The 11,568-nt window shown below is 40.5% G+C and overlaps 1 protein-coding gene across 5 annotated transcripts in view; it reads left to right on the top strand.

Moving 5' to 3' along the window:
* The window catches only part of LARS1 (leucyl-tRNA synthetase 1), a 36,268-nt gene that overhangs the window by 292 nt on the left and 24,408 nt on the right, over positions 1 to 11,568 (top strand). For 2 of the 5 annotated variants that reach the window (XM_082324342.1, XM_082324341.1), the window contains exons 1-12: positions 411 to 478; positions 1,907 to 2,025; positions 5,391 to 5,478; positions 6,162 to 6,242; positions 6,579 to 6,719; positions 7,525 to 7,686; positions 8,387 to 8,499; positions 8,903 to 8,966; positions 9,477 to 9,544; positions 9,899 to 10,124; positions 11,255 to 11,342; positions 11,446 to 11,522. In XM_082324342.1, coding sequence (XP_082180468.1) covers positions 473 to 478; positions 1,907 to 2,025; positions 5,391 to 5,478; positions 6,162 to 6,242; positions 6,579 to 6,719; positions 7,525 to 7,686; positions 8,387 to 8,499; positions 8,903 to 8,966; positions 9,477 to 9,544; positions 9,899 to 10,124; positions 11,255 to 11,342; positions 11,446 to 11,522 — 1,233 coding nt within the window. In that variant the 5' untranslated portion in view covers positions 411 to 472. Of the gene's footprint in view, positions 1 to 410; positions 479 to 590; positions 927 to 1,906; positions 2,026 to 5,390; positions 5,479 to 6,161; positions 6,243 to 6,578; positions 6,720 to 7,524; positions 7,687 to 8,386; positions 8,500 to 8,902; positions 8,967 to 9,476; positions 9,545 to 9,898; positions 10,125 to 11,254; positions 11,343 to 11,445; positions 11,523 to 11,568 lie in introns of those variants that run through there. The other 3 variants (XM_082324343.1, XM_082324344.1, XM_082324345.1) reach the window with 3 other exon arrangements.

Here is an 11,568-nt window from a genome sequence, read left to right as displayed (position 1 = left end):
GCGGGGGCGCGGGCCGGTGCCGAGGTCTCCGCTGCGGCCGGGGCACGGGCAGGCCCGGCTGCCTTACCGGCCAGGCCATCCACGAGGCCCCGCCGCGCCCAGCCCGCTCGCCCAGGCCGCGCTTCCAGCGAGCAGCCCTGCCCCTGCTCGGCCCCGCCGCTGCCAAGCCACTGGGAGCGGGGCTGTGGCTGCGCACCGGGACGGCTCCGCTCGCGGGGCCGCAGGAGGCGGAGAGGCGCACTGCCTCCCCGCCGGGCCGCGCTCCCTCCGCCCCGGCTGCCACAGGCGGCGGTGACAGCCAAAAGGCCCGCGCCCCCAGCGCCCTCCCGCCCCGCCGCCTTGGTACGGCCCGGCCCGGCCCCGCCCCGCCGCCTTGGTACGGCCCGGCCCGGCCGCCGGCGGGAGCTGTGGCCCGGCCCCGTGGGGCGGGGCGGGGCGCTCGGTCTCCCGTCAGGCGCGGCGGCCCGGCAGCATGGCGGTGAGTGCGGCCGAGGCGCGGCCCCCGGCGGCCGTGCTCTCCACAGCGCGGCCATGCGGGAGCTCCAGGCCCGGCCCGGCCCGGCCCGCGGGGTGCTGCTCTGGGGCCGCGGTTGGCGGCGGGGCCTGTGCGGGGCGTCCTCCCGGCCCCTTCGTGTGGGGACGGCCGCCTCCCGGGGCCGGTGGCCGCGCTCCCCCAGCGCCAGCGTGGCTTTCCCGTTGACAACGCAGTTTTGCGGCGTGTGGGGCTGCGGGACGGCGATCCCGAGGGGCAGGCTTCCCTCGGGGGGTGGCGGCGGGAGCCCGGCGCTCTCTTCCGCTGCCTTCGGGTGTCTCCGAGTTCGTTCCGCCGCCGGTATCGGTAGGCAGCGCTTCTGGGAACCTTCCCCGGCCCATAAACGCTTTGAAAGCCCCAACTACTTTCTGCAGCTGGTTTCCTGCTTTTACAGGTGCCATAATAATTAGTAAAATGGTAGAGCCACGCTGAGGTGAATGATTCAGTAGCACAGAGACTAAGAGCCTAGTGATTAAACTTTTTGCCATGAGTTAGAACCTTTCATTAAGTTATTGTAGTTCTCTTTGCTTTTCTTTTAAAGGTATTTTGAGGTTTGCTGTAGTACTTCTATTGTTAGTCAGATCTCTCTTTGCTTACGTGAGTACAGGTAGGCACAACTTCTGCCCCAAGTATCCTAGTAGCGCCTTGATCTTGGCAGAAAAAAGCCCCTCAAACTTTGTGTATGTCAAGATTTATGACTGCAGTATCTGTAGTTTATCCTTTAACACTTGCAATGTGTTGTGCAATAAAAGAATAAGGAGAAGGAATATTTAACGCTTAATGGTGATGTTTAAACATGGATGGAATTTAAAGTAATTTAAAATACTTTACCTGAATAACTTTCTTTGCGAACTACAATTATAATAGGCTTGTATGCCAAACTCTTCTCCCGGCATAGGAAGTACTATTCCCACTTAATGTATAGCAAGATGAAGAAACATTGCATGGGGCTTATGAAGAGTCTGGAGCAAAACCAGAATTCCACAGGTTTTAATCGCTTATGATTTATATCCACTCCTGTCTCTTCAATTCAGACATCTCTGAGTTTGTTAGTTATTGGTAAGATGATCAGTTTGTTTGTGTGTGTTATGGTGGCTGCTACAGAGTCTTTTGGCTTGGAAAAAGGTGGTTAACCCTTTCCTTATGGATTTGAGATCTTGTTTCAGAAGGCTGAATCTCAAGGATGCAGATGTACACAGACCGATCATTGATCACATTAATGATGCCCTGTTGTGGCATTATGCTGCAGTGTTACGGAGTCCAGAGAAACGCTTGCTCGTAACAAAAGGAGTTGAGGAGTGGTCTGTAACATATTACAATTCTGTATTTGTTAACCCATTCAGCCAGACTTTTCTTCCTCTTTCTGTTTAACAGGAACGTAAAGGGACAGCAAAAGTCGATTTTCTGAAGAAAATTGAAAAAGAGATCCAGCAAAAGTGGGATGATGAGCAAGTCTTTGAGATTGATGCTTCAGATAGGGAGAACCAAAAGAGGTATCATCAAGTTTTTTTTTTTTTACAGGTTTTATCTTTAACTGCTTGAAATGTCTTTTCAAGGGAACTTTTTTCCTTCAAAACACAGGGGGGAAAAAGTAGCCTCTTTTGAATGAATGGTGTTATTGGGTCATCTGGAGGTACTTACTTATGCATTGAGTTGGTGTTTCGATAGCTGACGACATGAAGCAGTGCTGTACATGTGTTGGCCAAGTTCCAGTAGGATGAAAAAACTCTTCTCATTCCTTGGTAGTATCAGTACCCTCTGAGATTTAAAATATGGGTTCTCTTTGGTGACTTCTACTTTTTGACATGGAGGATGCTTCTCAAGGCCTGAGCCCTTACTAGTGGGAGGGCTTTTACGGTTAGAAAGGACCTCTCCTTTATCTGAAGGAAGGTGTGTACTTGCTTTGCTTTGCTTTGCTGAGAAAAGGAAATTGTTAAACAAATATCTTGGGTCCTGGTGTAGGCCAACCTGTTTTACTTTGCGTAGAAGTGGATGAAGGCCAGGCGTGTGATCATTACTGTTCCTCCGATGAGGTTCTGTGATTTCTTTTTGTAGATGAACTGTATTCCAGAGGTTTGTCCCACTGCCCTGTTAGTCGTAGAGCTTCAGTTTGCATTTCTGCTGTGATCTGCAGCTCTGGCAAAATCAGTCCCAGGACTGAATAAAGAGTGAAGGACCCAAATAGGTCAGAAGATTTGAATGCTAAATTGGGAGGTGTAATAAAAACTGTTGCATGGGGGTGTGTTGCTTACACTGTAGAACTCTTTTTTTACTTAAAAGAAATGCAGTCTGTGCTTTGAGTATTCACCATCTTACAGGCTGAAATTTAAGGCTGTAATTAATACTTAGTTTCTGACCAAAAATGAAACTAGTAGGTCAGTATTACAATATGGAACAATTTAACGTGAAATTTCGGTGTTCATTATGGTGACATGTGATCACCTTATAAATAGAGAAAAAGCTGCTTTGCTAAACTAGCGTTCTTACACTTCTAGTTAAGATGCCATGTGTTTCTTTCAGGGTTTGTCTTAAGCTTCTATCTGTTTTTATAAAATAGCTGATCTGCTAAAAGCTACCCTAGAGGACAGAGAGGTGATGCTGGCAGAGCATTTCTGTGGTCAGTCCTTATATAGTCACAGTGGGATTTCATCCTGTGCTGGGAGAAGGCTTTACTTACAATGTTTTTTCTTGTGTTGAGCTAGTAAAGCTCTACTATGATGTAGATGGAACTGCTGTAAGAGATCTGTTGCTATTCATGCAAAACTCAATCCCAGGAATAGCAGGATATCTGTATCATTATTAAAGATCACAGTTTTTCAAAGAAAATGAGCCAAGAGAGATGACTTATAATGTGGTTGACCTTTTCCAAAACTCAGACTGAATAAATTCTTTGATATAATTCCTGTTTGAACTAGAGGAGTTTCCCTAGGAAAAAAAAAAAAATCTAACCCTTATTTAAAAAGAATGGAATTCCACCACAGATCTTCTCAGGTTGTTTTAATGGCTAACAATGTTCCTGATTTATTTTTTTGTTATTATGTAAAGTTTTTTATTAACTATGAAGTTCTCTGACTTCCAGTCGCTGCATTTGTTGTATTTCCGCTTCTTTGCTTGCAGCTTCCTCTGCTAACATAACTTCATTGTGTTTCTAGAGGGACTGTGTCTGAACCATCTCTTGTTTTCTGCTGTTTCCATGTACTAATGCCATCGGTAGGATTACTTTTGTTCTTTTATTTTGTTAAAATAAAAGAAAAAACTCTCTTGTTGACATCATCCCTGTGAGTGAATCTGTACTGAGGTTTATCTGGGTTATTCCTTTCCTTTTTGGTATTTGCCACTTCTAATTCATTTGAACTGCTGTGAATTTTCTCTTGTTTTTCTTACTTGTTAGTTAAGGATTTTTTTTTTTTCTGTAGAGTATTCTATTTTTAATCTATGCTGGTTTTGGTCAACATAACATTTTGCTTTGATAATGGCTTTCTGGTCTTGTGGTAAAATATTCCTGAGCTGCTGGCTGTTGATTGTAGAAGGTGCTTATTTCTTTGCTTAAATTTTCTCCCACCTGGTTGGTTTCATAACTGTTCGTAGTTTTCTGAAATTGGTTTTTCTAAAATAGCAGGCACGTGTAGCGCTGGTTTGGACTCTGTTCACTTTCCATGTGGCAGATATGGTCTGCTTTAGTGCCTGAGCAGCTACCAAGCTTTAATGTTATGTTCCCTGCCTTCATCTGTCACGACGGGGTTCCCTGGTGCTCGGTGCAGTGCTCCTGGAGCGAGCTGACGGGGGACAGCTCTTCTCAGTTGCCTCGGTCGCCGCTCGCTCAGGACCGTGAGGGTGGCGGCACGTGGCGAGCTGCGTTCCTGGCCTCCGAGGAAGGGATGGAGCAGAGCTGCTGGGAGGAAGCATTTCATGGGCGAAGGGATTAAGAAAAAATGTTTAACTCTTGGTTTTATTTCTGCCCCAGAGTAACCCTGAGAAATTTGTTTAAGACAGAGCCTCTGGAAATGCTTAGCGTGCTTGGGAGCACAGTTCCTCTCAGATGAATAGGATTGATGCTTTACAGTGTAGAGGGAGGCTTCCTTGTGGAACAGCATTAGTTGTTTGGGTAGGTCTCTGAGGGGGAAAAAGCAGTGACCTCGGCAATGTGAGGTTAGTTATTTGTCATGTGCGAAAGTCAAACTAAACCGTGATAACAACTGAAGTGGTGTAACAGGTGGCAGCTTCTTAAATTGTAATATTTTGCGAGCAAACAAATGACTTGGCCTTTATTTATGCATGTTTATACATCAGTGGTAGTGTCTGAAGGGTAAAAAGGCACGGAGTAGGGGTAGAGTTTAAAGGTGGAGGTAGAAATTTACAATGTCCTAAAGATCTAGAAGTTGTTTTAGTTGCTTTGAGAGGTCAGGTTACAACAATATAATATACATTCAAAACACTGTGCAACAATGTATCTCTCTGAAATGAGTAATAATTTACAGCGTGCCACTAGGAAACCTGAACTCAAACAGTGGGAGATTAAATAAATGACTTCAAGCCTTTGCAGTAATTAATTTACAGAAGCAGGATTAGAATTTGTTACCTTTGGGAAGATGTTATACCTATTTCAAAGTTTCTCTGTGATGTCAGTCCTCTGTGGGTTTTTTCTTTTGAATTTTTTTTTTCCTAAAGATGATAGAATTTGTGAGTATATCAGTTCTTTAAAATCAAAGACTTATTTCACTGGCAGGGAAAATATTATTTTAATGCCCCCGTGGGCTGACAATAGCCGAACGTATCAGTTAAGTGTTTTACTTGTGCATCTTCTGATGGACATTTTAAAAGCTAATTACATGTTTTAATTCTTTGAATTTCTTCTCAGCAAAGGAAAGTACTTTGTTACCTTTCCTTACCCCTACATGAATGGCCGCCTTCACCTGGGACACACATTTTCTTTATCTAAATGTGAGGTAAAAATTTTCTTTTGCTAATACCTTTAAATACTACTCTAGAACAAATGCTAATTTTGTAGTTAAATTTTGAGCTAACAGAATGCCTTGTGAATTACTTTATAGATTCAAGAATAGCTTATTCAAGCTTTTCCTTTTTTCCCATATTTTCAGTGGAAATATTGCTGGTTGAAGAGAACTGCCGCTGATCGCTTTTTTAATTCTAGGAGACTAGACTACAGGTGTTTCCTCTATTCATTCTTTCAGATTTGCCGAGATTTTTAGGAGGTGCTGCTTCTTACCATTTGTCTAGCTGCTAAATGGTGCAAACTTCACAAGAAATCTTACTGTCTCTTTTGTTTGTGAATACTCTGCTCTGTTACCTGTGTGCTAACAGGTTTTAGGTACTAGTGGACAGGATTCCACAAAATCTCTTCTTTGCACCCATTCTTCTCTAGTCAAAAACAGCCCCCTGAAAATTAGGAAGGCTTGTACTTATGCAGGTGGGCAGCAGCAGACCTGATAACAAAAGTTAGTTTCACCTTCTTTTCCTTTAATTAGCTTCCTAGATGCTGTTGACTCCATTCGTTTATCTTTTAGTAGTTTCATTTTAAAGAAGGAATTGCACTTATTTTTTGACAAGGGCGCTAATTTAGCCTTATGCCATTCTTATTTCATCTGTTTCGTTTTTCTACTTTATATAGTTCGCAATTGGGTATCAGAGGCTAAAGGGAAAGAACTGCTTGTTTCCATTTGGTCTACACTGCACTGGGATGCCTATAAAGGTAAGATGGTTTGAGTTACTGAGGGCTTTTTCTAATTCTTTTTTTTTTTTTTTTTTAATACTTAAGACTACTTAGGGCATTGCTTACTGTTCATCCAGAATATCATGTTAATTTATTCAAAAATTCATCAAGATAGTTGATTTGGAACCTGAATTTGTAGTAAACATGTGTTGTGCTTGAACTATACATTATGACCTTCTAGAAAATAAAATGCTTTAAAAAAGTTTAAAGTGTTGTAGTGAAATGCAAATTGTTATCAGCAAAAAGCACTCCTTAGCTATGATTGAAGTAATTGCCACAGAAAAGTGCTGATAGACTACCAATAACTCTGTTTAGGCTTGTGCAGATAAGCTAAAAAGAGAAATGGAATTATATGGCTGCCCACCTGAATTTCCTGATGAGGAGGAAGAAGAGGAAGAAAATTCTGCTAAGAAAGAAGAAGAGATTATCATCAAAGACAAAGCGAAAGGCAAAAAGGTAAAATTTAACAAAGACTTTGTGGATTGGTAGCTGTGCTCTCAAAGCTTCAAAGTATGCATTATGGGTTTTTCCTCTTTCACACTCCTCAAAAACCTGTGATAAAAATATTTAGATTGGTTTTTCCAAGTTAGCTGGGTACTTTTAAGGTAGACTTGGAAGAAAAAATGCATCAACTGTATGGTTCCAGAGGTACCATTTTAATGCATGAAATCTTAATGGCGAGATGGTGCACTGTTTAATAGTTTCCTGAGAAAAATGAGATCATCCAGAGTAATACTCTGTGTTTCTTGTGGGTTTTTTTGTTTGTTTGTTTTTTGCGGCCTCCCGCCCCCCTGGGTAGAGACATAAGATATTTGGAGGACAGTAGCTGGAAAAAGTAATATGAGCAAAGTAACAGCAGAAAAGGTTTTTGATACATGGATATAGTGCAGGACTGCTCCACCTTTTCATGGTAAAAACACCCATTTGTTTGACCAGGACCTCAGTGAGCTACTCGTTTCTTGCCAGTTTGTCATGGCACACCCTTTCCGCAGGTTTATCAGAGAGATGTAAGTATGTAACCGTTGAAAAGAGGGGGGGGGTTAATGTATGTACAGTTGAATACAAGCTAGGAAATAGTGTAGATCAGAAACTCTAATCATTAATCTGCAATACTAGAGAAAGGATGCTAGAATATCTGTATTAACTTGTGTATCTGGAAATATAAAGCATAACATTAATAGAGAAAAAATGCTCTTGTCCACATAAAACTATTGTGAATACAAGAATGTGCACTTTTTCCTAATCATAATTGTCCATTCAGAGTAAGGCTGCTGCCAAGACTGGCTCTTCCAAGTACCAGTGGGGAATCATGAAGTCTTTGGGTCTTTCTGATGAAGAAGTAGCCAGTTTTTCTGAAGCTGAGCATTGGCTGGATTATTTCCCTCCCCTTGCTGTCCAGGATCTGAAGAGCATGGGATTGAAGGTAACTGTATGAAATCTAAAATTCAGTTATGCGAGCAGCCATACTTGTATTGTCATTATGTTTATGAATATGCTGCTTCTCCTTTGAGGAGATTTTTTTGCGTAATACCAGCATTATTCTAGAAATGTTTCTGGTATTTTTGGAATTATTCATTTAACCTTTTAATAGTCTTGGGTGATAATTAAGTGCTTTTTTGTATAGAGCTTATACCCTATGCACTGATCACAACTGGAAACAAGAGTCGAATAAAGGAATTATGACTTCCACTTCTTGCTTCTGTATTAGATAACTGTTCTGTAGTCAGTACTGATAGTAGTTTTAGGAAGAGTAATGATGTGATATTAAATAAAGATACTTGTCCTGCTGACAACAGATTTTTAAAAATAAAGGCATGTAGAGATTATGAAACAAGGTAGTGCTGAAATTTAGCTGGAGCGATTGGTTAAAATTGTTACAAAATCTCTAAAATTCACAGTCGGCAGACAGGGCCTTGGGTCTTTGACATCTCAGCTCTGAAAGACCATGCTCATACAGGCTGCATAGTTATGTTTTTAAGGATGTGCCCTTTGTGTGATATGTACTTGCATTATCTTTTTGGAGAGAAACTTCTTTTCCTTTTTAAAATAATAGTTTTGCTATTGTGAGGTTCCTCGAATTTCTTTATTCTACTTACTTACCGGAGACTCTTATGCATTTCCAGGTGGATTGGAGACGTTCTTTCATTACTACAGATGTTAATCCTTATTATGATTCCTTTGTGCGATGGCAATTTCTTACATTAAAGGAAAGAAATAAGATTAAGTTTGGGAAACGGTAAGCCTGCCACTCAACTCTGAGTTTATTGTGAATATGGATAAGCTCAGCTTTACCAAAGATGGAACCCTATGACATGTCTCTAGAATGTGCTTATAACTCAAACTAAAATCCTTTCATTTCCAGTGCTCTACTAGACACAGTAAAGTAGTGTATTTATTGTCCTAGCACAGTGTGTGATATTGTGTTCCTGTTTTAGTTTTTCCATGGATATCAACTGAAAGCAAAATAGGGCCAATACTTAAAGCTCTTGTAAAAACTGAACGTTGACATCGGTGGAAACAGATTGACACAAAATTTGAGAATACCATTAAGACGTCTCTTTTCAATAAAGTTTTTGTTTTTACCTCTTGGTCTATGCATTATTGTATTTGCTACTAAATGAAAATATACCTTTTTCTAGATATACAATTTATTCTCCAAAAGATGGACAGCCTTGCATGGATCATGACAGGCAAACAGGAGAGGTAATATTTTTAATTGAGATTTTTATGCATTGCTTATGATCTTAAATACTGAATGGAAAAATAAATTGTATCTTGGAGCAAAGTGTATGTTGTACATACAGAGTTATTGGTTCTCAATTGTCAGTACATGTGAAAATGGAATGAACTCCTCTATTGAGAATATTTGTCTTGAACTATGGATAGTATTTTCCATTGTAGCTGTTTTCTGTGATTATTTGGCCATTTGTGCCAGCAGCATCACTGCATCGTATCATTATCTATCTGTTGAAACAAAACAAATGAGCTGTTAGTGGCTGTGAGGAGTAAACTTTTGCACATAGAAATAAAGTATAACCTCTCTCTCCAGTCTGCATTTTAGTAAACAGCTATATGTATCAATGGAAATATGATTTACTTTGAAGAAAGCATCAGTACCTTAAATAGCATTTAGGTTAGGTTACTACAGAATAGGATTTATTTTCTTGACTGTTTGAGTCTGTCATATTTATTGCTGCATTATGTGCATTGTAGGGTGTCGGGCCTCAAGAATATACGCTAATAAAAATGAAGGTGTTAGATCCTTATCCTGCAAAATTAAGGTAGGTCTTGAATTTGTAATGGCAAATAGGTTCTACCTTATGGCCAGAAGTGACCATTAAATTAGACAGTCTGTTTTGCCTAAAGCAGAATATAATTTCACCCTCTTACTTCTGTCACTTCAAAGACTTGGTCTCTGTTTTGAGCTGCTATATTCACTAGTCTGTGTGAAACTCAAATTGGAGTTTAAAAAAAAAAAAAAAAGAAAGAAAATGAAAAACCCACAAAGAACTTAATGACCCACTTTCATCCCTTAGGAAATGTTACTTGAAAGTTCATATTAGCTTAAAAGTATGTTCTGTATTGCCCCAAATGTTTTTGTTTTGGTGACTTATGAAATACTTTTTTCCCCCCAGTGGTCTAAGAGGAAAAAATATCTTCTTGGTGGCTGCTACGCTCAGACCAGAGACTATGTTTGGACAGACTAACTGCTGGGTTCGCCCAGATATGAAGTACATCGGCTTTGAAACTGTGAATGGGGATATTTTTATCTGTACCCAAAGAGCTGCCAGGAACATGTCCTACCAGGGCTTTACAAAAGATAATGGAGTCGTACCTGTTGTCAAGGAGCTGATGGGAGAAGTAAGCATCTTGCAGCTTGCTGGTCAGGCTTATCTATTCCTGTGAAGCTTATACTTACAAAGGTGATGGCAGAATTCTACTTATAAAGAAAATATAGAAACTATTAAAAAAAAAAAAAAAAAAGTGCTAAAAAACCAAGCAGAAGACAGCTTCCTTGGCAGCCGAGCTACAACTACTTCTGGGAGATTATCCTGATGCACTTACCTGTGGACAAATGCATTACTATTGCCTTAGCATTGCGTGATGAATGAATGGTTTTAAGTAACAGTTTTCTGCATGCTGGGAAGAGTGATAACTTCTCTACGAGGAATGGAAAGGGATGGAAAAAAGTAATAGCTAGAAAGGGTTATATGAAAAAGGCTTTTTGTTGATGCTGAAATTTCCAGTACATCTTTGTGAATGAAGCTTTCTTAGCTTAGTAGTTGAGTGTTAGTGTTTTTGATATTTACTATCCTTAACTTCTCTGTTCAGAGTAAGTGTAATTAGTGGCGTTTGTTCATCCTGATATAAAGTACCTTCATGCTGTTTACATCTCTCGATCTCCGTTCACTAAAACCATCTTTCATGATCCTGCTTTGAAGGATGAAATAGAAAATACAGGTTTTGTTTCTTTGAAAGTAGATATGATGTGAATTCAAGCAAATTAGAGAGGTAGAAGACAACTGCAACATCTAGACTACCTCCTGTTAGTGCATAAATGGTCTTGACAATATGCTTTTCCTGCCTTTGTTTAATCTAACTTTTGACACTGGCTTCCCAGTTCATTCCTGTCTTGATGCTGATGTGCTTCGGATATTTGGAAACAAACTGTTCTCCTGCTTACTATCTTTTTCCAACTCTATGCTTTCAGTAGTTTTGCTTTCTCTGAATTACTTTGTATTATCTGGTATTTGATTGTTCTACCAGTAAATAGTCCATATACTGTCTCAAATAGTACACACATGCTTTTCATATGTACTTTCTCCTTGTCTAACTATATATATATATATATATTTTTTTTTTTTTTTTTAATTTATTTGTTTGTAAGGTAGGGAATGCTAGCAAATTTGGAGAATATCAGCCAGGAGAGCTTACTCAGCTAGACTGAGAAAGTGCTATTTATTGTAATGATATTCCTTTGTCCTGCATAGGAGATTCTTGGCGCTGCACTTTCTGCACCTCTCACCGCCTACAGAGTTATATATGCTCTTCCCATGCTCACGATCAAGGAAGACAAAGGTAACTTTACAGCAGTGTCTTGCCAAAGCCTGTTTGATGCACACTGTGCATTCAATACATGTTGACTAATCTTTTTATCTGTTGTATCTCTTTCTCTGTCAAGGAACTGGAGTGGTAACAAGTGTTCCCTCTGATTCTCCGGATGACTTTGCAGCCCTGAGAGATTTGAAAAAAAAACAGGTCAGTGTTAACTGAATTGCTTCTGTTTCTGTTTCCTTTCTGCAGT

The sequence above is a fragment of the Platalea leucorodia genome (assembly GCF_965183815.1).
Source record: "Platalea leucorodia genome assembly, chromosome: 11".
Lineage (NCBI taxonomy): Eukaryota > Metazoa > Chordata > Aves > Pelecaniformes > Threskiornithidae > Platalea > Platalea leucorodia.
The sequence above is the reverse complement of the archived record's forward strand: the minus strand, read 5'-3'. Positions and strand labels throughout refer to the sequence as shown.